Source organism: Salminus brasiliensis, chromosome 4, assembly GCF_030463535.1.
Source record: "Salminus brasiliensis chromosome 4, fSalBra1.hap2, whole genome shotgun sequence".
NCBI classification, from domain to species: domain Eukaryota; kingdom Metazoa; phylum Chordata; class Actinopteri; order Characiformes; family Bryconidae; genus Salminus; species Salminus brasiliensis.
Window position 1 is genome coordinate 33,485,492 of NC_132881.1, and position 26,664 is coordinate 33,512,155.

The 26,664-nt window shown below is 41.2% G+C and overlaps 2 protein-coding genes across 15 annotated transcripts in view; one reads left to right on the forward strand and one right to left on the reverse strand.

Annotated features, from left to right (window-relative positions):
- Positions 1-1,537: 1,537 nt before the first annotated feature.
- On the reverse strand, positions 1,538-9,249 carry asrgl1 (asparaginase and isoaspartyl peptidase 1). 2 transcript variants are annotated; one of them, XM_072678112.1, is made up of 7 exons: positions 9,173-9,249; positions 7,368-7,600; positions 7,023-7,165; positions 5,889-6,043; positions 5,384-5,505; positions 4,309-4,419; positions 1,538-2,333 (listed from the first exon to the last, which is right to left on the reverse strand). In XM_072678112.1, exons 2-7 carry the CDS (start codon positions 7,552-7,554, stop codon positions 2,131-2,133), a joined length of 921 nt encoding a protein of 306 aa, XP_072534213.1. In that variant the 5' UTR covers positions 7,555-7,600; positions 9,173-9,249; the 3' UTR covers positions 1,538-2,130. The 2 variants fall into 2 exon arrangements, with proteins under 2 accessions (XP_072534213.1, XP_072534214.1); XM_072678113.1 differs by lacking the exon at positions 9,173-9,249 and adding an exon at positions 7,931-7,955.
- A 3,508-nt stretch (positions 9,250-12,757) lies between these two features.
- Positions 12,758-26,664, forward strand: part of rims1a (regulating synaptic membrane exocytosis 1a) — a 74,928-nt gene continuing 61,021 nt past the window's right edge. For 12 of the 13 annotated variants that reach the window (XM_072678114.1, XM_072678119.1, XM_072678117.1 and 9 more), the window contains exons 1-2: positions 12,758-13,136; positions 17,282-17,356. In XM_072678114.1, coding sequence (XP_072534215.1) covers positions 12,970-13,136; positions 17,282-17,356 — 242 coding nt within the window. In that variant the 5' untranslated portion in view covers positions 12,758-12,969. Of the gene's footprint in view, positions 13,137-17,281; positions 17,357-26,664 lie in introns of those variants that run through there. The other variant, XM_072678125.1, reaches the window with a different exon arrangement.

The following is a 26,664-nucleotide window of genomic DNA, read 5'->3' on the forward strand; positions in this document are numbered from 1 at the left end:
CCTAAGACACCTTGGTGTGTGAGTGCTTTTAATTAAATGTGCACTGTGAAAAAGTCTTAGTCCCCTGTGAAAATTAGAATTATAAAGCGGCTGATCTGGGCAGTAAGTGTTTATTTGCTAAATAAAAACTAATATTAGAATAAATACAAATAACAATAACTAAACAATAATTTATACAAAACATAGTTTTACTTCACATGTTCATTTAATATCTCCAAAGCTCCAAAGGAGTCATGTGAGTATTATTATTAAGTTATCATCCAACACCTGGTTTGGTAAACCAGTGATTAATGATGACAAATCAGGTGAGCTGGCTATGGAATCGAACAAATCCAGGAGAAATCTGGAACCAAGCTATGTCTAAAAAAAAATGTATACTATATATATATATATATATATAATCTGTGTGTGACTGCATAGGCCATCGTGGTCTTATCTTGTTCTTTTTCCTTTTTCTGACAGGCTCTACGACTAAGACTAAGAAAAAGCTAAACAAGAAAGCAAACACACAAACAAGCAGCACACTAACTATTTGCACTCATTTGTTGAAAACTCAACGTTGCCCTTGGGCAGTAAGTCAAGGCCACATCTTAAAAGAGCATGTCAAAGAAAACAAGTCATGACCTTAGAAATTAGTCACTGCACTTCAGTGAGGAACAACGCTTAAGTCTGTTTCACCTGCCCTCATAAAGCAGTGTGATATTTTGAACACAAACTAAGAGAAAGGGCAGGGGGGTAGGGCGACTGGTTTTGGGGTCTCATATCACAACTGAAAGCACCAAGCAAGCTGGTTGTTCTGTTGACACAACAAGCACATGCCTGTATTACTGCACTCCCATGGAGGACAGGTCAGTGATCATTAACTTACAGAATCCCACAGCAGCGCTGCAGGATTACAAGAAAACCCATTTCATTCATGAGAAGTAGCTTTATTTGTCTGTTTAGTCTCATGTTGAGGGTGTAGGGTTTTTTTTTCATTCTGTTTTACAGATAAGTACATGAACAGAACATTAGTCAGTGAGTGTAAATAAACAGCTGAAAATACAGCTGAATTAACTGATTCAAAATAGAATATTGGTAACACACGACTAAAATAAGTTAAATCAGTAGGATTACTAGGTGTACGTATGAGCAAGTTCTCATATATTCATTACTCAGAAAATGTTTAAACGTCTTGCTTCTTGTTTTGACATTTGTTTGTGGACTGTGTCATGGTTAAAGGGATTAAAGTGCAGACTGCTTTCATTTAAAACTGAACTGACTCAGAAATTAAAATACCAAAACATTAACAGACATAAAAGGTGGAGATGCATATGAATATATGGCAAAATCTGCTGTACATTTAATAGGAACATGTGTAGTCTTGGCCTGTAATACAAAATGATTTTTCTGCCCATATTATGTGTGGTTTTGTAGTATAAAAATAGTTGTAATGGTTTTGGAAATCCACAAACACATTCTAAATTATAGTGGAGTGGTATTGTGTGGTGTAAACTATTTCAGTACTGCACATTAATCTGAAATGCAGAGACGACAATTTCCTGCAAATATACATTTATTTTAGAAACAATTTTTTACAGCTCGACAGTTGACTGCTGAAGAGCAGTTTACATAGTAAATGGGAAGTGGAGTAATCATATAAACCTGTTCACCAAAAACAAATGTTCAGGATTTCACATCAATTACACTTCAGTGTAAAGTTATATATGCAGATTTTTGTAGCTTTAAACTTCTCCCTGCCATTATTGGTCTACATGTACCTACATCCACATCAACAGCCATCATTTGGTTGATTGGATTGGGGGTGGGTGAGTGTCAACATGTACAAACAAGGGTACCAGCACATTTATCCCCATCTAGTGGAAGACAGTCAGTACTGGCAGTGCTGTACAGTAACATGATAGACAGACTGTTTTTACAAAAATTACAGGAGTGTTGCACTGACAGATTCTATTTTAAATGAAACTGATTTACACGTGTACTGCAGTTGCAGTCGCTCTGTCACAGAAGTGACTGTACATGGCATTAACATGGCTTTTTCTTTGGTGGAATGCAATTAAAATGTGTGTATAAATGTGTATACTGTATATGTGTAAACCTGGGCCACGTATGTGGTGATTAGGAGTGCCGCTATATTGGCTCAGTGAAGTCCTCTCCATGGTAAAGTCCGTAGTGGAGCTGTTCTTGCTGGGCTGCAGCCCAGGGCATCTGTAGGCTGCTGAAACGAGCTGCCCAGGTACCTTTAGGGTCCACAACCACTACTCCACCCAGACCCTCCACCCGTTCCTTCATGTAGGTCAAGGCCAGGTCACTTGCCTCCTCTGGGCTTTTTCCTGCAGAACAGTTATTTTGTTTTTACTATAACGGTCATCATATGAGTGCACATCAACTGGTCCACCAGAGGCCTGTCAGACAAAGCATGCCCTATTAAGACAGGTTCCTGATTAACACATGCAGCTGTGGTTAACTTTTAAGTTTTTCTGTTAACACATGTTTACATATTCAAGAGCAGTGCCCTTTTGGCTCTTCTATATCTTTTGGCACCCTCTATATAGGGTGACTATACGTTTACGTAAAAATGTGTCAAATGGGCTTCGGGAGGTCTATTCAGCTGCCATCAGTGGCTGGAGTCCAAGAGAGCACAATTGGTACTTAGCAATCATTTTGTTGCTGGAAAAGGGCTACACACATTTCCTTGCTGGAAAAGCCCTACAAAAGACTGGAGGGGTCCATGTCCATCAGAAGCCTGGACCTGACCCCAAGAGCTGTTTATGAGACTGAAACTTAACAGGCCCTGAAGTAGGTTAGGCATGCAGCATAAGTTGCCATGGTGATGTCTCAGTAAAACGTGACCCACTGTTGTGAGCCAAAAAAATAAATAAATCCAAGGTTCAATCTTGAATAGTGTCTGCTTAGTAAGTGTATATGCAACTTTACAGAGTCTATGTGCATACTGTTGCTTTTGCAATTAAAAAGAATAAAATTTATACTTTATAAGTAAAGGAAAACATGTGATAAACATGTGATTTGATATCAATGCTATATTGATAACAAATAATAACAAAAAATAAATCAGATGCTTATATTGTTCTTTATGTGGAATTTGTCAATTAGCCATTACATTAAAACCACCAAACTGTGAAAGACATAAAGTAAAGTGAATAACCCTGTTCAGTGCTGTCTAATATATACCACTTCTTGACAAATACCATTATGGTGAGATAATCAGTCAGTCCTTGAAGTTAATTGGGAGCAGGAAACAAGTGTAAAGACCTGAGCAACTTTGACAAGGAGTGGTGACATACACGGGGTGTTCCCGGTATGCAGTGGTCAGTACCAAAAGTCATCCATTAAAGGACAAGTGGTGATCCAGTGACAGGGTCATGGGCTTTCAAGACTCACTGATAGACATGAGCAGTGAAGGCTAGACCATGTTAATTAAATGTTATGGCTGATTGTGCACTGCTTATAGTGTTTTTCCCTATCAAAAAACATTCTTACTGTATTTAAGCTTATACAAAAATATTTATATACACAGTATAATCATATGTCAACATTTGATGGACATATTTAATTGCAAAAATGTTCAAGAGGTGCCTAAATTATTGATTATTTTTTTAAAACAATGTTAATCTCTGTTTGTTATTCTGGAGACAACTAACATTTTCCTGATTGGTTTTATTGTTATTATTTTTCCAGTTGGTGAAAAATAATAGTTAGGGATAGCTAGGAGGTTGTGCAATGACAGAAATACACATTGTACCATAGTATGATATAGCATACTTGTAATAGACTTGTTGATACAATATATGGACAAACATGCTGGGACACCTGCTTATTCATTATTTTTTTTTCCAAAATCAAGGGTATTAAAAAGTATCCTGCTTTTGTTGGAATATCTGTCCTTACTGTACAGGGAAGGCTTTCTACTACATTTTTGAGGCTTGCTGTGAGGATTTGATTGCATTTAGTGACAAGAGTTTTAGTGAGGTCACACATCACCTTATCCCCAACTTATTCCAAAAATGTTAGATGGAGCACCATCATTCCACCATCATTGCAATGCTCCACTAGGGGGCGGCATTGGGCTATACACTCCTATACACATCTAGCCCACACCTGGCATTAGGCATTGTGCCAATAGGTTGTTGTTTATCTGCCTATTCTATACCTATTCTATTGGAAATACTTCTCTGCAGGGACTAGACAAGCTGTGTGAAGGTGTCAGCAATGGGTGCAACTGAAAGTAGCTGAATGCATTCATTAGAAGTGGTGTCCTCAAACATTTGAACATATGGTGTATATTACCTTGTTCCATGTGGAAGAGAACAAGTCTCGAAAGAGTGACTTTCATGATGGCTTCTCCATGACCAGTGGGTGATACAGCCCCGCTCTGGTTATCTGCATAGCCTCCACACCCTGAAACAGAAACAGAGGCACCTGTTCAAAATGGACACTTTTGCTAATTTCTCTGTTATTTTAACCTCAAATAAATGGTTTGCCTAGAAATCTAATTTACTAAGTTTTAAAGTCTAGACATGCCATGTTTTAAGCCAAGGCATGTTTGGTGTAGGACATTTGTTTTCTTAGTTGTGCTGTAATTGCTACATGGCAAAAGTAGCTAAAAAGGAATTAAAGTGTTTGCCACCCAAAATTGAAGCCTCAACCAACAACATTTGGGATAAGACGGAACATGTGAACACTGTTTTGGGGGTAAGCCATTCCTTTATCATTATAATTACATTTCTGGCAGTACCATGCAACGGCAGATTACACTCCCCTGAAATCCTCAGTAAAACTGCACTCAATCAAAATCAATGTAATTAAAAAACACACTCTACACACTCTCTACCCCTAAAAATCATGAAAGACGATATATAGTATCTAAATATAGAATATTTAGTATCTTTTGTATCTGACCAATGGGTGGCACTATCAGACTTTTTCCACAGAGCATGTTCATATATTTACAACACTGAAAAACAGGCTGAGATTATACTTTCATATACAAGTTAATGTTTGCAAAATGAAGATCAGTAGCTAAAAAGTATCCTATAATCAAATGTGTAATCCATATAAAGTATGAGTACTGAGAGTTATGTATTGGTGTGTTGCTTAGAGTATTGAACATGTAAAGTTAATACTTAACTCTGCAGGCTACTGAGCAGCTGAACACTACAGGTATTATTGCACGTCCAAAGGTAAAAGATCAACTGCTATCACAACCAAACCAGCACATTTCTGCCCAAGTACAGAAAACTCACTAGTCCTACTCACTATTACACATTCACAATTCTGACATTCTGCAACCTCCAAATTTTAAAACAAGACGAAGGTGAGGATCCTCTAATATAGATTCTGAGGGCAGAAATTGCTAACTCACCAACACAAGGCGTGTCTCCCACACGACCCTCCATTTTGTTGATTATGCCCCCTGTGGAGGTAGCACAGACCACATTTCCCTCCGCATCAACAGCTACTGCCCCAACTGTGCCCATTTTGCCCCTGCAAGACTCATGTAAAACACATATTGAGGAGGGCATATACACATAGCATGACTGAGTATGGTGTGTGGTCTTTTATGCTTAACACAGTCTACTTCAGAGTTGGCTGATCATACTTTTCAACTGAATGTCTATTTACTACATTTTGTCACTGTTCTGCAAAAACCTTGTTTTGCTGTTTTTTTACTTTTGACATTGAAATTGAACCTGACAGATGCTCTTTATATTATATGAACTAAAAAAAGTTCCAAAATGACAAATCTAATAACTTTTTTTAATTGACTTCTAAGAGGGTTTTATTCCTGTAAAGTTTTTTGGAGGTTATTAAATAGGAGATTGTAGATTATGTGTAAGAAATACATTTATGGAAAAACAAACTCTTACATCTGGTTCTCTACAGGGTTGGCACCTGGAAGCAAGTTCTTCCTCCAGCGCATCCTGGCGTAGTCTGTGATCAGAGACTCCTCATCCACTTCAGGGACACCCATGGCTCTGGCAAATTGCAAGGCCCCCTCTGCCGTCAGACACAAGTGACTAGTCTGCATAACAGAGAAGAATGAACCCCCTCAACCGGCAATAAATTACTATTGTAAATCAGATACAATAACAATAAGTTATGAAGTTGTGAATATTAATGCCAAGCATGTCGGTCTGGTTAAGTTGCCCCTTTTGGACCAGTCTTTTATAGTGTTGATGTTTGCTTTATTGTGCTTGATATGGAAATCTATTTTTTATCATCTTTGAGATCAGACATGATGAGGCATGTCCCAGCATTCTGCTGCATAATGCAGTCAGCTTTGATTAATTCTACCCTTGATGAAGACATACTACAAAGCTGTAAAAAAATAAATAAATAAAGAGCTCAGCTAATGAGTTCCATGTCACACTCCTTAGTACTTGGTGTAGATGCCCCTTTCAAGGGAAACCGCACTAAGCATTTTGCTTAAATGTTTAATGAGGCTGGGGAGCAAAACAGCAGCCCTAAACCATTCTTCCCTTCGGAAGTCACGTCTTTGGCATCCTTAGGTGTACCCATACGAACAGTCCTCTTTAAATTTCTGCCACTGGTCTTTCACTGGGTCAAAATTAAAAGCCTGAGATGATCAGCGCAAACTGACGCCACTGGTGTAGGTGAACAGACAGGCCAGTTTTGGTTTCACCACAGAATTGAACAGTCCATAAAAAGTTTAATTATTTTTGCTTTGCAAAAACTATAGCTAATTCTTTCCCAGAATAGATTTCCAAAAAATCTCTCATCGTCCCAAGCCTTAATCAGACAATTTTGAGTCTTTGGTTCTCTCAGTTTCTTTCTCCTATCTTCTTTAGAAGTATTCATGTCCATATTGGCTTACAACTGTTTAATTCTTATCTTATTCAAGGATTCCTGCCACTTACCTTTTACAATTATGATCTGTCACCAATAAGACTGACTTATGAAAACTAATGTAGGTAGAGAGAGAGAAAATAATAGTAAGGGGGTTTGAATATTATGGAGTACTTAAACTCTTACAAGGGTACCTTCTCCATGACCATCCTGGCGAGCTGGGTTGGGTTAGCCACTCTCTTAACTGCAGACACAGCACCACTGGCAAGAGTGCGTCCGTCCATCACCAGAGCATCCATCTCCACCTCCCCTTTCACATTCAACACTGACCCTCGACCTGAACCACATGAGTAAACACTCAATATATTTTCAATTCATTTGTTTCCTTTTTATAAACATATTTTACCTCTCAAGTATTACAATGCTTACAACATTAATCAGCAGGTCATTAATATTATTATCATTATTATTAGCAGAAGCAGTAGTAGTAGCCCTCAGAATCAGTAGTTTTATCCATCATCTGTCTCTAACATTATTACCTGCATTAAACGCTGGGTTGTTCTCCATTATGGTAACAGCTTCTACCACAGCATCCATGGCACTCCCTCCGGACTTGAAAATGGCATAACCGGCCCGTGCTGCCTCATGTACCCCAGCACAGGAGATCTCAACTCGGTCCTTGGGAATGTAACCTGCACCTCCATGGCATACCACAACAGGTAACATGGGCGTGATTGGATTTGCTGAGCAAATGTCTGAGGTATGAAGACGTCTGTGCAACACATGAGACACAGATCATTTATAGTGTGCTGCTTTATTACTGATAGCCTGGAACTGTCTGTTCACATTTGTCCACAATTGAAGGTCACCATCACAAAAATGTACCACAGAACATGCTGCACAGTGTATTGGGTCATTACTGATGATTAAGCTATTTTAAGATGAATTATATTGTATATAAGAAAGGGAGGTATTAATCAGACACGCTGACTTTGTACCACAAAGCTGGAGTGTTCCTGCTATTGTAGCATTGAGCAAGTAAGCACATAATCTCTAGCTTCCACCATGTGACAGATCACTGTTACAAAATGGATTTACTTACTTACAGGTTATCTGTGCTAGCGTCAAGCCTTTTTTAAATGATGAATTTCAATTTTCAATTTGCTTTATCTCTGCCAAAAAAAAAAACAGAATGTAATTGCTTTGAAAGGTTAGCTTGGTTGGTTATTGCACAACTATTTGTAACTATTTCTCATATTAATTAACTACTATTACTAACAAAATAGCAGGAAGATTACATGTTTGCTAATATAATCAATTGAGAGAGTCCGAGTGAATTGAACTGTGAACTGTGTATTGGCAAGAACCAGCCAATACAATTAGAACCACAATACAGGGGTTATATATATATATATATATATATATATATATATATATATATATATATATATATATATATATATAAATAAAATAGTAGGGAAAATGTCATAGTATGAAAACACAATCATCTGTGTAAACTCTGAGTAAAAGAAAAGTTTAATTTTTTATACAATTGAGAGTACAACACTGATCTCTGGTGGCCAGAGTTCAAACACAACATAAAATAAACCACCAATGTTTTGATACTTTAATATACTGATATTGATATTGTTGCATCGAGACACTTAAATAATAATATTGTTTTCCATTGCTTCAAGTTCTGGAATACTTCTAGTATTACAGTCTATGTGTGTTCAGCTGTAGCTGTCATAGCCAGACATTAAAGAACAATGCTGGAATATGTTGTTGTGAAATATAATGTTGCCTCAAAGCAACACCGGCAGTGACTCAGAATGCTGACTTTTCATGTTGTGTCATTTTCAGATCTCATGGCCTGATGTGCTGACACTAGTTAACTGCACTTTACTGCACATCACAGACTAAAGAATTTCAGCTCTGCAGACGGAAATGATCGATCATGATCATGAGACTAGGTCAACAGTTAAGCGCTCCTCAGCAAATCGTCTACCCGAATCCACCTCAGGGTGCTGTGGCTCTGCGAAACTCCCTGAGGAGCAATTCATGTGAAAAACGCTCGACGTTTCTCGACACGTAAATAATCTATTTAGCATTAAATGACTTCTGTGCAGTGTGCGACACTGTGCTGCAATATTTACAGGCGGTCATAACAAAACTCGCTAATCAGATCTTTTCATTCACCAGGAATAATAAAAAGAGGCCGTATAGTCACAGCTGACATCTGCATGCAGGTGTATACTGGCGAAATCACCATTCCTCCTAACATTTCAGAGCTACGTCGATTATATGAAATATGCTAGGTGCGATTTTAAGATACATTTCTTACCAGCGTTGACTGAAGAGGAAGACCAGACGAAGGAAAAGAGATGACCAACCAGTGACACCGAGCTGCGTCAGAGCGCATCACGATGTCAAAATAAAGGTTTTCAATGTATTTACAAAAACGTCACGTGATATATAATATTTATGTCTTTGGGCACCCTTGGCCAAATCACAATTATTTGAAAAACAGTAAACACAGCCTTAGTGGTTAATTCAGCATAAAACAATTTTTTTTTTTTTTTTACAAAATACAAACGCAGAGTTACTCTGACTTTCATTACATACAAAAAATCTAAATCAATGTGGCCTGTGCAAAAAGGGTCAGCCAAAAGGTGACCTCTAGTTCTAAGCTGCAAATGTTATATTATGTATAATATATGTAAAATATTAATTATGCAAATTACCTTAATTATATTAAGGTGTTTCTCCCCAGCATCAAAGAAGAACCCCTCAGTGTGAAGCAGAAGTAAGGAGGACCCTCAGGAGGATCAACCTCCGGAAAGCTGCTGACCCAGACAACATCTCCGGACAGGTGCTATGGCAGTGCGCCGATCAGATCTCTGAGGTCCTGGCGGACATCCCTCATCCAGGCAGTCGTTCCCACCATAATCCCGGTCCCCAAGAGTTGTGCAGTGACAGGTCTGAATGACTACCGGCCAACAGCCCTCACTCCGATAGTCACGAAATGCCCACATCAAAGCCACCATCAACTTCCTGTGGATCCACACCAGTATGCTTAGAGGAAGAATCGATCCACAGAAGATGCCATTTCCTCTGCTGTCCACACTGCCTATACCCAACTGGAGCAGAAGGACTTCACATCCCCTTTTACCACCATGATACCCCAGACCCTGACAAATAAACTCTCCTCACTTGGTCTGAACCCTTCACTTTGCAACACAGGCCACAGTCTGTGAGTGGAGAGTGCAGTGGAAGTGGTCTCCAGCAGGTACAGGTACTTGGGTGTGCACCTAAACAACAACCTCACCTGGATCAACAACACTTCCAGTCTGGTCAGAAAGGCACATCAATGACTTTACTTCATCAGTCGGCTGAGGCGAGCTGGTCTCCTGGGCTCCTCACCTCCTTCTACAGACGTGTGGTGGAGAGCGTCCTGTGCTTGGAAGCTGCTCTGCTGCATACCAGAAAGCTCTGCAGAAGGGTGGTGAAGGCTGCACAGAGGTCAGTCGGAGTCAGCCTCCCCACCACCACGGACATCTGCACCTCCAGATGCAGGAAGAGGGACACCTGCATCATGAAGGACCCCACTCACCCAGCACACTCACTTTTTGTCAAGTTCCCTTTAGGTAGGAGGCTGTGGAGCATTAAGTGTAAAACGCCAAACACACTACACTGACTCTTTTCGAGGACACTTAGACACTTGAGACTTTATTTACACTTGGTCACTTTATTATGTTACTGCTACTTATTCATTCATGCTGCTATTTTATTTATTCAATATTGCTCTTTGGGAGTAACTGGGACCTTGAGATCACAATTTAATTCCATCCCATGTACCACATGTGATGCAAATTACAATAAAGTCTCCTGTATCCTGTGTCCTGTAGTCCCTAGTGGATTTTATGGTACATTCTGTATCATTCTTTCCTTCACCTGTGCAATATTGCCAATGCCTGTAGTGACACCACAACCCAGATCCATCCACATGCTTCACAGTTTTATTCTTCAAATATACCTTTACTGATTGTGGCCACAGACTTCTATTTTGACTTCACCAGTCCACAGTCCGCAGAACATCTAGGGAACTCATCTGTCTATATGTTCTGTAGCATACCTTAAATGTTTTTTTCTTGTTGTTGTTGTTGAGGGGGGGGGTTCACATGTAAAGTTTCTTTCTCATGAGGTTTGTGTCAGCAGTGCACCACTGTTTCGACTGAGCTGAAGTTTCTTGCAGGTTCCTGGCAGTCCTAAGAGGATGATTTACCTGTCTTACCAGCATACTAGTATTTATTGTATCTGTTTTTACTTAGTTTTCTTGGTCTCATCGATCTCATATTGACCTCCACAGTTCCCCTGAACTGCTCTTTCTTAATGCCAGTCTGCACTGTACAAACCGCAAGCTGAAAAAGCTTCCATTACGTCCATTTCCAGATAGTTTGACAGTTCCATACAGAAGCCCATGCTTAAAGAGTGTTCAGTCAGAGAATTTATAAAACCTGGCTAATTGATTCGTCTGACAGTTCCTAATTACAATTGGTGACACACCTCAAGACTGATCTGCTTATGATGATCTTAAACATACATATAAATGATTTTTGCTACAAATGTGTTTATTGAAAAAGTAAACCATGTTCCATCCCAAGCTAAACAAGTAGTATTATTTAGCCCTTTACCCTCTCTGCTCCCCGGGCGCTGGAGTTGGCTGCCCACCGCTCTGGGTGTGTGTGTGTACTCACTGCCCCTAACACATGTGTGTGTGTGAGTGTGTGTTCACTACCAGATGGGTTAAATGCGGAGGACACATTTCGCTGTACAGTCCACACTGTACAGTGACAAATACGTGCACCTTTACCTTTACCTTTACCTTTATAACCTGTATTATTGCTGACATGCACAATATATATATATATAGTTTTAAGTTGTTCAAAGTTTTTTATTTGCTTACTTGCATTTAGGAAAATGATGGTTAGACCTCACTCTGCAGGAAGGCTGTTGATTTAGTTGTTTCTGTTTCACAGTATACCTTTCAGTTTTTGAAACAGGCGAAGAGCAGCCGCCGCTGGCCATGGTACTGAAACCGCCCGTTTTGTTGAACGATACCACAGGGGGCCACAGGGTGTATATCTTTTTACCATGTGCATATTCTTTAAAACAGTATCAGAACACGTCCTGGTGTCTTTCTCACCATTACACCCACTATATAACCCATAAACAGTGAGATATGTGGTATGGTACCCTCACTCATGCTCGAGGACTTTCTTTCCATGTATGGTTGTCCTTTCGTCATTGTCCAGTCAAAGCAAAGTCCACAGATGGCAATAACGATAATGATGATGTCTGTAGCTTCGTACTGCGCGAAGCTGCTCTCGTGCACGAGCCCGGAGGCTTCAACTGAGAAGGGAGTGGGGGGTGGTGAGGGGGTGGTCGAGTATGGGAGATGCGTCACCAGCGCGCTGTGATTGGAAGAGAAGTAGATGAAGGGGAGGGGGAATATGAGAGGTCGCGTGCGCGAACGGTGAGCCCCCATCCATTCTCAAACGAGTGTGCACGCGTCTTCGTGCGGAGGATGCGCGCGCTCGAGGGGCTGCGGTCCCATTGACTGTTCGGTCTCCCTGACAGCGGCAGGCTCGCGCGCAGTCGCGGCTCTGAGAAAACACACACACACACACACTCTGAGAGAGAGGGAGAGAGAAACGCACTGAGAGCTTGCCCTCGGTCCACGACGCCGCGCGCATCTCTCTCAACTGAGAACAAAAGGCGCCCGATAGACCTCCTCACCGCGCGCCACCTTCTCCAGGAGCAGAGATGGGCTTCCAATAACTACTAGAACCTGGAGGGGAGAGGCAGGCAGGCAGGCAGGCGGGCGGGCGGGCGGGCGGGGGGTGGGGGTGGGGGTCCAGAACGAGAGGAGGAAAAAAAGCCGTATAGGAGGAGGAGGTAGAAAGCACAACAGTGGGCGCCCCGCAACCATGGACGGTCCGCCAGCGCTGGCGAGCACGAGCAGCGCCCGCTGAGCCCACCGAAACGGACCATGTCGTGATCGGGCCGGGCTTCTCTTTCTGCACAGCGCTGGGGATCTGACATCAGAGAGAGCTGCGAGCCGCCAAGGAGGGCTAAAACATGTCGGCCTCGGTGGGGCCCCGCGGCGGCCCTCGCCCACCCACAGCGCCGCCCTCCATGCCCGAGCTGCCGGACCTCAGCCACCTCACCGAGGAGGAGAGGCAGATCATCATGGCTGTGATGGTTCGGCAGAAGGAGGAGGAGGCGAAGGAGCAGGCCATGCTGAGGTAAGACTGGAAGACACGACCGCTTGTTCGCAGGCGTTTGTGGAAGGGGAGGGGGGGCTTGGTGGACCTGCGGCAGCTTTCGTGAGTTATGTAGCCTAGCGAGTGCTCAGAGGAACAGATTGCCTCAGTGTGAGTTTTTAAGCATGTTTATGAGTCTCTCGTGCAGAGGCAAGGGGTATGTCTGTCTGTTTGGCCGTCCTTCTGTTCAAGAACTTCAGCACCCCCTCCTCCCCTCCCCTGTCCGTTATGGAACCTTGTGTTCTCGCTGCTACAGTGCTGTTCACCAAGGTCCCCGTGCAGTGTAGATCTAGCTACATGCAAGCTCCAGTGCTCTCAGCACAGACCCTGAAAGGAACGAGGCTCAGAGTGGGCTGGACCTGGGCTGGAGAGATGTTCACACGTCTCCGGGACTCTGTCCTGGCTGGAACGGGACAGGCAGTAAAGAAAGAATAAGGAGATCAGTGAGGGGGAGATGATCACTGTGTGTGACCGTGAAAGCGCGGCTCCAGGTGCAACTCGCTCACTTCAGCGGAAAGGGGTGTGTCGATATGTGGGGAAACACAGAGCACTGAGTCCCTGCAACATCACGCCTGGTTGTGAGGATTCCGTGTCTCGGTTCACACACACCGCTAACGTAATGTTACCGCACCCCCAGCTCATGCTCAATAGCACGGTTTGGGAAGCCAGATTGCACCGCAGCTTGCATCTTACACACACACACACGCGCGCGCGCGCGCACACTGGTGTAAACACACCCAGACGTTGCTTCATTCTTAGATATGAATGAAGCCATCAGGGGTGTAGACCCCAACACAGCAGGAGAGCCTCATGGCAGAGTGGGCACTGAGCTGTGTGTGGTGGTGTATACAGAAGCATTCATGAACAAGCTCAGGACTGATGAATGGGAACGGCCGCTCGTGGTTGTTGTTAAGCATAATTAATCAATGGCCATCTTATCCTAATCGAAACGGCGTGAAGGAATCACGTCTCCTTGCTTTGTCACGACCAAATCGCCGTGCCTCGTCATCGTGACGCTCGGGTTCGTCTTAACCCCTTCAGCGGATGGCTATTTTCAGCAGCAGTGTGGGAAGCGTTCAGAGTGGCACTGATCAAGCAGTGCTAGATAGGTAGTGTTTTGTAGGTCCATGAAGCTTTGAGCTGTCCTGTGAAAGTGTGTTCAGTTTAGCCCCCCGGTCCGTTATGGAAGCGTGTGTTCTCACTGCTCCAGTGCTGCTCACCAGCTACATTTAGCTACATGAAAGATCCGGAGCTTTCAGCACAGATCTCGGTGACTGAGCTCGATGTGTTATTCTATCTGCTCGTTTGTTCGAGGAGATGTTCACGCACCTCCAGTAATGTGTCCTGGCTGTAACGGGACAGCTGGCTATAAGCGACGGCCAGTAAAGAGCAAGGGGCGCACTGATGGGGCGATGATACACTCCATCCTCACTCAACAGCGAGCACTGAAGAGTGCAGGCTTGCAGTGAAAGACTGTTGATATATTTGTCAGTGTTAGTCAGGTGGGTCACAGTCACATGAGAGACCAAGTTATTATTAGGTTCAGATTAAGCACTGCTTTCTGCTGAGACATTTATGTCCATGGTCCATAAAACAGCAAAGCCTGCTGCTTCCAGGACACGTCCCACTGCTGTAACTTGACCTATTGGTCAGTTTACTATTGCCCACACCGTAAAAAATGATTTTATATGTTACAGAGTCAGGAGATTCTATATACAATATCAGACAGATTTTTTTTGTGTTGCAAATGTTTGTGGACCCCTTCTCATAAATGCATTCAGCTACTTTAAGTTGCATCCATTGCTGACACAGATGTGCAAATGCACACACACACACACACACACACACACACACACAGCTTGTCATGTCCTTGTAGAGAAGTATTGCCAACAGAATAAGACTCTCGAGAGCAGATAAATATGAACCTTCTAGCCCCATGCCTAATGTCAGGCTTGGGCTAGTGGGGTATAAAGCCCACCAGCATCGAGCTGTGGAACGGTCTTCTTATGGTGCTTTGTCCAATTCTTTTGGGATGAATTGAGGATAAGGTGGGTGATGATCATCCAACATCATAACCTCTCTAATGCTCTTGTCGCTGAAAACAATCAAATCCTAACTAGGAAATCTAGTAGCCTAGAAAGCCTTTCCTGGACAGTAGAGACTTAGATGTTTTAGACACTCTTGATTTTGAAAGAAACAATGAAACGAGCAGGTGTCCCAATACTTTTAGACATATAGTGTATAATGGAAATATGAACTGTCTTGCATTTGCTTAGTTTGAGTGCTCTTTCAATTGATATGTACCTAAATATACAAAAAACGTCCATTACTTTGAAATGCATTCACTCCTACTGTATATAGACCCGCATACTCAGGGGCTTTAGCCTGTGAGCTGTTTTAGGGAAAGCAATGTTCTGATGACCCTAGTTTAATTGCACAGATTTAACCATACAGCATTTGTAATTGTTCATGTCTTACAAAATCACCTATTGCCAGTCTTGGATCAGTATCTGAAATGGCCACTTTACACTTGATGGCCACTTGTTCTATAGCCCAACTAAGCCAATTGCATGTAGGTCACGTCTGGCTGACGTAACTTGGCCTATTGGTCAATTTACTGTTACTCACACTGCAAAATTGATGTTTTGATCAATTTTAGATGCTATGATGTAAAGAAGGCATGATATTCTGGCTCCATTTACACTGATGTTAGATATTTTAAACACTGTCTGATGATTTTTCCTAAAACCTTGAGATGAGGACATTGAGTGTCCTATTTAGAGTCTAATATCTGAACAACTGAACCGACTTAAGTGTATTCAAAGTTGACCACTGAGCACCTGTAGAATGTCCTAATTCATTACTCATGATGGAACTGGTAGCTATTATTGATGCTGTCCAAGAAACTATTGATTGTTGTCTCTGTCTTGCCTCTTTGAGGGCATTTATTTCTTTTGAGTAGGCCTATTCCTACTGCATGTAGACTTACACGTTCATGGGCAACAGCTTAAGTTAAGAATACAGTGTTTCTGACGACTCCTGTTTCAGCACTAACATGTTTTAATAGCATGTTATACTTATTTTTCAGATCAGTTTTAGAAATGATCACATTACACCACCCTGTCACCTGTAGTGCACATCACAACATATATTTGTTAGCAGCACAGAATACTGCATTTCCACTTAGTGTTAGTAAAAATGCTCTGATGTTAGTGATCAAAAAACATGAGCACAAAAAGAGATATTTCATTTTAAAAACCAAGGAAATTAATGGCAAGAGAAGTGGATGGACAGATTGACAGACAGCTTCTGGTTTGTCCTTGTTGTGCCTCTTCTTTCTTACATGGCAATAAGCAGTGAGAGACATGTTTCCTTGGAAAAATGCGATCATTTTCTCTCAAATGGAATTTATAGCCTGTAACCCAAACTGAAGAACTGGCACACAAGTGTTGGATGCATGCATGTTGGCTGTCAATGGGCAAAGTGTGATTAGCATATCATCAGTGCCTTAAAAAAACCTTGTATACTCAAATATTTTTTACATGTCACTATGCTTTGCCTACATGGAGCTAATTATTAAAATAGTAACTTTATAGGATAACTTAGGTTATGGTGATGGGTTAAATGCAGGAGAATGGGTGAGCATAAGGATCATATTGTGATGGCAACTGGCTCAAAACATCTCCAAAACAACATGCTTATTGTGGGGTTTTTCTAGTATACAGTGCTCAATATCTATGAAAAATGATCCAAGAAACCGGTGACGTGGTTATAGTTATGGCACCTAAGGCTCATTGATGCAATCGATGGAGGCTCCATCTCAAAACTTACAGGACATAAAGGATCTGATTGCTGCTATTCTTGGTGTCAGATACCACAGGACTCCTTCAGAGGTCTTGTGGAGTCCATGCCTCGACTGGTCAGATCTGTTGTGGTGGCACAAGGGGGACAAAGAGGCATATTAGGTGGTATTAATGTTATAGCTGATCAGTGTATTCATAATTGATGTGTTGTTTAACAGGTATAATACTGAATATAACATAAAGGACTAACATTCGGAGGGTCAGTGACCATTATCAAACACCTTGTGGCACTCTTTGAAAACTTTTATCATCATTGTCTTGCAGAGAGGAGAAGCCCATACAAGCCAAAACCGTGAACCTGGTTGGGAACAAGAAACCCCCACAGCAGAATGACATCAGGTAAACACAACTTTCATTCAGTCTTATCTAGTGCTGATGATTAAAGTCTCCAGTCTGGAGGCGTGTGATGAACTTGTAAAAACAACAGGCCATGTTCCTCAGTCTGGCAGGGGTGTCGATCTGCTGTGTTTTGTGGATGGTCAGGATGGTGGTAGAGGCCCTGAAATAAAGTGGTGGTTTTAAGTTCATTTCCACTGAAAGAACATCAGAACACTGCTTGTTTCTTTTAGTCGTCCTTCTGCTGTTGAGACAGGGTGTGTGTTTGTGCTCTATTTGAGTGGTTTACCCTGGGCCAAATGTTCTGTCACTGTTGTCTGTGCAGGCGATACATGAATACACAATATTACATAGCTGAATTCATACATTGTACAAAATTGCTTAGTATTGAACAACAAGTTTGTCTCATTTGAGCTATGACTTCTTTACTTTCTTATTAGATATTTTTCTTGCTACTTTATTGCTTAAAGTTCGTATGCCTTTATTGCTTCTGCCTTTGTTTTTTTGTTTTTACTATTGTAATTGAAATAGACAAGTATTGGGCATATACATATGATGGGGGTAAACATGCTTCTGCTTTCGGTTTAATTAAGGTTAAGGTGTCATCCGGCTTACTCTAAACTTGCTAAGAAGGACTCTGTGCTGAATATCAGATTGTTATCAAGTTCACAAGATTCTGTCCTGCAAACACAGAACACAAACACAGGCTCCTGAAGCTGTGCTTTGATAGGCAGGGAGAGTAGTATTTATGCCACATTAAAATATTTATGTGTGCCAGCATCGCCCTGGTTCTTTGCTCACTGAGGAGTGAGAGAGCTGCAGCACAGTGCAGATAAAGAGATGGAACATCTCTCTCTATGTGTAGTGTGGTAAGGCCAGAGGATTGGCAGGGTTTAGGATTAGAGGAAATCTGCTTCCACATGGAGTCCCATGATGTGGTCAGCTGTGATGTCATCAAGCTCTGCCACAACCATCAGTGTGCGTTCATTTGAGTGACCGCGTGAACTTGTCACCATCAGGCTTAGTCTTGTATTTCAACAGTACACGGGATTATCAAAGTAGTGCTGTCAATACAGATGGCATGGATAGGGATCTGTGCAGCCTAACACATCACAGAGCACATCTGCTTATTCAGTTCAGGTCAGTTTTATGAGTCTTCTGAATATTTGGATTGATACCCCCCCATCTCAGAACATCAGATGCAGTGTTTAATTTACACAGATAGTACAGTGCCAAGTCTTGGTGTGTAATAAGCCTTGGAGTGTTAGGGGGTTAACTACAGCCAATTCCCACTCACTATTTCCACCCACTAGCTGCTCCCTGTTTTATACATCGGGGGTGAGTGAGTGGCCTCTTGGCCACTGTGGATTAAATTCGCAATCCTGATTGATAGGGCCAACACACAGTTGCACCACTCAGGAGCCACAGAGCCCCTACTTTTTATGTCCTGTTTCTGGTAGCTGCTGCATGGTGGTGCTGCAGGTAGTGTGTGTCACACAGGTCCAGCTGTCTGGGGTTGTGGGTTATATCGGTCACTGTCTGTCAGGAGTTGGGTGTGTTCAGATTGAATTGGAACATCCTTATTGAACAGTGGTTTTACTAACCATGAAGCTGTTGTTGTTGTAGGGGTAGAGTCTCTGCTGTTTGCTATTTAGAATGTCAGTGACTCAGGCTTTCTGGTGAAGATCAGGCCAAAGAGATCAGGCCACGCTCATTATAATCTTCGGTTTAGATCCTCACTCCTCTTCCGGCATGTGCCTCCGGCCCACAGAGCAGCACTGACACAAATCCTTTAAAAAAGGAGGAATACATGAATAGAGAAATAGATAAAGCAACAAGCGCATCATGCAGTAGGGGCTTTTAATAGCTCTGCAGTCCATACATTATCACCCACTGGAGGATGAGCCTCCTGAAGCCATTTGCTCCCACCCACCAGCAGCAAGGCCTAGAGCACTGAGTGTGAGCTCACAGGTTGGCATGTGCTAGAGCCAGGCTGCTAATGCTCCAGCTGCACAGCCTTGCTCTCTCTCTGGCTCACTGATGGCCTGGCTGCATTACCCAGCACATCAGGTTTCAGAATGAGGGCTGAAGTGGGCTTCAGCCTGCTGGCTCTCTCCGGCGCATCTGAAAGGCTTTAACTGGGCTGGATGAAAAAGTCAGCTTGCACAGTGCGATGCAGTTCAACCCCTAAACTAACTTGGTTATAGCATTTGGGAGGAGGTTAAAGGGCTTTTTAAAATGATGCTCTGATATAAGTTTGGATAAATGGAATAAAATGCTATTGTGGTCTGTGTTGTCTATAGCTGGGGAAATGCTGCTAGGTAGAGAGACAGGAGTCATATTATGCATAGATTGGAGAAAGCATGCACTGTAAAAACATAAGTTACAAATGTACGTACAAATAACTCAGCTAATTTACATTGTGTTCCATGTAATCACTGATTAATAATCCTTAGGGTCTAACCGAAGCCACTGGCATTCTCTCGACCAATGTTGAGTTCGAACATTTCAGGGACATCCTGTGCACTTATTTTAAGTTCACATCCTTTCTCTTTGTCTTACATTAAGTGGTTTGTGGTTTCCAGCTTTCACTGAAGCTCCATAGAGGCAGATAATTGTGTTCTAGCAGAGAACACAATTATCCTCAAGACTCAAACCAGACATGTATTGTGAGCTATGAAGCCTTTATCCACTGTGTCCTAACCATGAAATCCTAGAACGCAGGAATTTACACTGCATTTTCTTGTTTATTACATTTATTAAAATTAGAGTGAGTCTTACAAATACTGGGGACTGGCTACATACAAATCTTTCTGCCTTCAACAAATGTGCCTCATGCCCTTTTTTGGGACTCTAAGCTGTGACTATGTCCTACACTGTAGTATACAGCAATGTTTGGACACATTTTGTCCTGAGTACAATATTCTCCAAAATGTCAGGACAGGATGTTAATCATTAGGGCTGCAAGATATTGACAATTATTTTCTGTGAATAATATTGTGATATTAAGAAATACAGGATTTTTCACCCAAAGTCACTAGAAATCAATGATGTCCCAATATTAATAATGCACTCCACAATCCAAGATTGGAGTACATTTATATATATACATATAATCTATGTTACAATATAATTGTAACATTAATTTAACCTTTGATTAATTAATAATTAATACATATTAATTAATTAATTAATTTAATGCACATGTGCATATTGCAATGAAGATGCTAAAACAACATATTGTGCTGTCTAAATACAAGTAATGCTACATCCATACTACACGCAGGGTAATACTTCTATGCAGTACAATCACACATTACACGTCTTGTGACAGTAAGTTGTCTACTAAACAACAACAGCTACTTTAAATGTGCTATAACACTGCAATAAACTGAATTAGCCTCAAACGGAATTTGCCAAAACTTTCTGGTTAATTTAGGGTATTTTGTTGTGGTCAGTTCATTGTGCACCAGTGTTAGCACATGTATGGTAAAATTCATATTTTAACTAATTTATGATCTTGTAAGCAAAAATTAAACATGTATTTATTGTAAAACATGTTGTGTTACGAAAATCTTCTTAATTTCTCTCATACGAAAATACACATCAGACCCAGAGTTGCTAATATGTATGTGTTGCTAGCTAGCTACAGAACGCCAACACAACTTTGGTAGTCTATATAAGGTATAGTAGTGAATAAGAACTGGATAACAAACTGCACAGGGCAACATTATTCTACTAACACAGACAGTTCAAGTTAAGTTAGAACAATTTCCCTCCTTTTTGGCTGACCTGAGAGTTTGTTTCAGCCATAAGAAACTAAAGCTGCCTTCCTTAAATCAGTTACACACAAAAAAAGAGTATTATACTTATACTTTTATACTTTTGATGATTTACATTTAGGTGATCGATATATCTGGAAAAAAAAGATTACTGTTTAGGTCACAATAAACTCCAAAGCCTTTATTAAGCTCTTAAGTCTTTGTATTATCACTACAAGTCTAACCACTTTGAACTGTTAAAAATGTGTCAATCAATGTGTGTCCATTTGGTTGTATAGAATTACAACAGAAGGGTTATGGCCAATGTCTCAATCTGAATAAATGTATTGTTGCACTGTTAACTGATAATAAGTGTTTCCGAACAGCAACTGCTAATTGTATGGATGAACAAAAAAGCCAGCAGCTCCCTTATTTAGAGTTGAGTGCTGCTTGAAGAGGTGTGTGTTTATGTGTATGTGTGTGTGTGTGTGTTTGTGTGTATGTGCATTTTGTAAGTAAGCCCTGCGTTTCTTCACAGCAAGAAGAGTGAGAGTCCATCTGTTCCTCCAGTTGGTTAGCTTTTGTAGCGCTCATACACACACCACACAGTGACACACACTCACTTTCTTAACTCATTCACACACAAGAATGTATAGTCAAGCTGACACAGTCATGTTCACATACAGTTCCAGAGTCAGAGACATGAACATGTTAAGTGTGCATGAATGCACAATACCAGCAATGGCTTTGTAGTGTGACTTGCTGGCCGATGATATGAGTGCGGGGGTTAAAGGAGATAATGCTGCTGTGTATGAAGGGCTGAGGCTAAGAGCTTTTAACACTGCAACCCACAGCACAGTATAGGGAAATTACAGCCAGCATCTGTCGCTGTGCTGCTGGAGAGTGTGTCCTGCACTGTTTGTACATGCAGGCCGGCGGGATTTCCCTGCAGCATGGAGCAGGGTCAGACAGGACTCCGCTCGGACTCAGGCTGTAACACCACCCAGAGCCCTCCTGCCACACTGTAGAGCCCTCCTGCCACTCTGCTGGTGGCGTGCAGCATATGTCGCGGGTGGCTTGGGATGGCCCACTGGACCCAGCTGGGCCATCAGATGCCTCTCACTGAGACCACAGAAAAGAGACGTACGGTTGTGACAAGGTGCTTTATGTGCACCCAGGGTTAGCTTATGCAGCTGGACTGAATTATAATACAACCAATATTTCCAAACACTGTTTACTTCCTGGTTAAGTATTTGTGGCATGGTGCCAAGTCTGGACCAAGTGCACTCAGGTTTTGGGCGTCTCTATATCCTCTAGCTTCTCCTGCTCTTTGAAAACCGATGTTCGAAACATCTTGCATCAGATTTCAAGTGTGAATAGAACACATCCTGCTCATGCATGTTAGGCACGACTGGTGTGCTAGCCTAAACGTGCAGATTATGCATGTATATGACAAAACACAAAAGTGCATTTGAGGAATGATCAAATGAAGCTGATTATGTATTGTATGTATATGGCCTAAAAGTTAGCATTGACTTGGGACTAGAAGGTTGTTAGTTTTGATTGCTAGTACCAAAAGGAAATGCTGGGGACTGAAGGAACAGTGCTTTCTCCTCCCTAAATATTCACAGCTGATGTGCCCTTGAGCAAGGCACCTAACTTCCAATTGCTCCCTGGGTGCTAAGGTGGACGCACTAAGATGAGGTGGATGCTCTTAGTGTGTGTTCTTACTGCCCCATTTCACTGTTGTGTGAATGTGTGTGTTCACTGCCACAGATGGGTTAAATGTGGATGTTGTACTGCTGGTCTTTTAATCTAAAGGTTCAGTTTACCAAAGTCAAAACAAAGAAAAACATGTACTTGAAGTATTTACCATTTGTTATACTTTCACTACATCACATTTCACAGTACAGTGTCCTGCTCTTTTTTCCCACCACCCAGACTGTTGTGGGTCATAAACAGCCCAGTTAAGACATGGGTCGACCCTTATGGGTCGGTAATGGCAAATGTAGATCAACTGTGGGCCAAATGAATCAGCCACATCCAATCATATGAAAAGTGTGTACAGCATTTATATTTCTAACATTGCCAGCTGTGGCTGTGTTCAGGTACCAAGATTCAGACGAACTCATGTCACAGTGGTATGTGGGCCAGATGAAATAGTAAGTGTGGGCCAGAACTGGGCCATGACTCATTTGGTATATGGGTACTTTCTGCAGCTTGTGTCTGTACTTATTACACTGATGTAACACATGGGAGTCACAGAAGCTCTGTTGAGTTGAAATACTGAAACTCGTTATCTTAAGAGAAATTAAATATATATATATATATATATATATATATATATATATATATATATATATATATATATATATATATGTGTGTGTGTGTGTGTGTGTGTGTGTGTGTGTGTGTGTGTGTGTGTTCTGTTTATCAAAGTTTAGACGTACATGGACCATCTGATTCGTATTGAATGCTAAGTTGGCCTTCATTCTCAGAATTTTGTTAGTATGTGTGGGCCAGAACTGGGCCATGACTCATTTGCTCTATGGCTACTTTCTGCAGTGTGAGTCTGTGCTTACTGCACTAATGTATCATATATCATATTATGTAAAATATTGGGAATGTAAAATGCATGCAGCCACACAGGTCTTAAAAAATCCCAAATAATGTAACTATAGTTCTAAAGTACATTTTTCTAAGTAAAAGCACTTTTAGGTAGCTAATATACTTATACTTACTGAACAGGAATTTGTATATATGTGACAAAAAGAACATGTCAGGATTCGCAAAAAACAAACAATCTGAACAGAGAATATTACAAACTAACCAGTGAAATATACCTAAACCTAAATGTAACCTACTGCACCTAAACCTAATTCTAACCATAACTTAGCCTAAACTTAGCCTAAACTTAGCCTAAACTTAACCGAACCTTAAACATAACTGTAGTACAGGAGCTACAGTTTAGATTCTCTGCCCTAGACCCAGCCCCATGCCCAACCTGAACCCGAAATCACACTGGGAGCATGTAGCATGTAGGCCTGTGCTGTGGGCACACGTGACCTCCTCCACTTGTCCACATTACACTTGACCTGCAGTGCACTGTTCATTAACATCATTCTGTACAGATTCCGCTCAGGTTTAATTTGAGCTTGGGCTTCGGATTTTCTAATTTTACTGTGTTCTTGTAGCCTGACACAAAATGATTGACAAAGAGCAAATCATTTTCACTTTTTGCTTCTGCATTTGTCCTAGCAGCACTGTTTCCAGCAGTATGATCTTTCAGGTTGGGGTGTAAAGTGGAGCTGGGGTGCAGTCAGGGCTGTTTGGTCCCTGAGCTGAGCAAGGCAGGGAGAAGTGGCTAGGCCTGAGCTGAAGCAGAGCTAAGGGCTTGTTAGCCTGCCTGACTGAACTCTGAGATGTAGATCACTGTCACTCTGTATCACCCTCTTACTCTCTCTCGCCCTCCTGTTTTTCCTCTTACACTCAGAGGAGCGAGGCAGTTCCTCTATAATGAGACAGTTATTACTGTAGGATTCAGAAGGCAGTAACCAAACATGGACTGAATCATCATGTGGAATTATGTAAGGACAGAGACACTAGACATTACCCTTGTGAAAATGTGCTATACTGCTATGTCATAAATATATTCTAAAAAACAAATACTGTAAGATGTGTGTTTTAAATATTATTTTATACGCAGGTTACACAACACCAATCTGTCAGTTTGGTATCGTCATAATTCTTGGCTATTTCCTTCCGTCTGCTTCGTCTACTAATTCCATGGTTTTAATTAGCCAAGCCTTCAGTCAGTCACACAGTCAGCCAGTGAGGTGTGGCACCAGCACCTGCTGCTACACACACACACATTCCATGGTGGAATGACTGTGTGTGCATGTGTGTGTATGTGTGTGTTTGTTTTATATAATTTTAGGACTGACATATAACTAAACTAAAAAACGAAACTTTTTTGGGTAAGTTTAGAGGTACATATATAGTGAGGAGAAACCCTATATCCCTCAACAAGTAACTTCACAGGAGAAGCAAAAACACTTTCAATGTAAGATAATGTCGGAAGATTTGATATGAAGCTATTTTGGATTTCTGGTCTGTTTGTGATGAAATGTTGACACAGTATAGGCGACAGATGGTGTTTTCAAATTATGCAACAAAAAAAAAGACAAAAATGGAGATGTTTTTGTTATGACAGCGACTATATATACGTCACATGGGGTACATACAATATATGACCTCACACCCCGACATTGAGGAAGAGAAAAAGAGAAAGAGAGAGCTGGAGAGTGCATTGCAGACAAGTTTGGTTCAGTAGGGACTGTTCTCTCTGTGTCCTCTCTTTTCACTCTTTTTTTATCAGCAGGGTGTCACTTTGCCTGAGCATCATTGGTGCGGCTCCTAAGCTGGCCAAATCTCTGCACATTCTGGAACTTGAGATCCTTTTGTGCTGATGATTTTTTAATTACAGACTATCTGGAGAAGTTGCTGTCTCTCCGTATTCGTTAGTACTAAAGGTAAACAGTCTGACTGATAGGGCTTATATGGATTTATATTGGAAACAGTTAAGTGTTCCTCAGAGGTGTTTCTCAACTACTTTTTGTACTAGGATACACACATAATTTAGAGGGGCACAGCTGTACCCCTCTGCTTGCCTAATATTATTACCAGTTAATACTAATTATTTATTTATTATATCAGTAATGCACACACAAAATCACAATTGAGTATATCTTTGCGTCATCAATTCATGTTAGCTAGATATTGTTATATTGGCTATATCAAACATATCAAGCTATGTAAGCTTGTCAATGCCCCTTTTACTAGCTAACATTAATAACATTTATGCCAACTGATGCCTTTGCTAGTTTAATTAATGTCTTTCATTTGGTGGTCTAATATGTATTTTTGGTAGATTATACAGTTATAAGTGACTATAACCAAAACATATAGCTATGAGTTATCATTACCTTGTCTGGTGACTGGCTGACTTATTTTAAATATTTATTAATGTCCATTACTCTGAGCAAAAAAACCTCCTAAAAGAGTAAGCTACCCAAGCTTTTGAAACTATTTTGGGGCATAACGGGAAATGTAGTGCCTGTAGTAAATTTAGGCATGTGACCCAGTAAATTAGGTCTAATGACGCCCCTGGTGGGCCTAATGTGTCTTGGCAAGTGAATGTACTAGAGGTATAAAAGAACATCAGTGTTTTGTTATGGACGTTGATCTGGAGGTAGTAATTCAACAGCATTAAACCACATTAGTACTTTTTAATAATACTAGCTCAGAATGGTATACTTTATGAGTGTATGAATAGTTAACTTTTTTACATTTGAATAGTCAGTGTAATTGTTAAAAATAATGAGCGACAGAAAACACTACACAACTAATTTAACTAAACCAAATCTGAATCTGAGATTTCATGATGAATTGAATTGAAGACACATTGGGAGATCAGAGCTTTACATCTCTTGCCAAAAACAATGCAGTTGTAAAAGCAAGAGTGTTTGGTTTTAGTATATATGATGATGC

Excerpts from the sequence above, each read along its gene's own strand:
- asrgl1 (XM_072678112.1), bottom strand. The coding sequence starts at position 7,554 with ATGTTACCTGTTGTGGTATGCCATGGAGGTGCAGGTTACATTCCCAAG. Across the intron at positions 6,044-7,022 it reads CCAGGATGGTCATGGAGAAG|ACTAGTCACTTGTGTCTGAC; the intron begins GTACCCTTGTAA and ends TCTGTTATGCAG. Across the intron at positions 2,334-4,308 it reads TCTCTTCCACATGGAACAAG|GAAAAAGCCCAGAGGAGGCA; the intron begins GTAATATACACC and ends ACTGTTCTGCAG.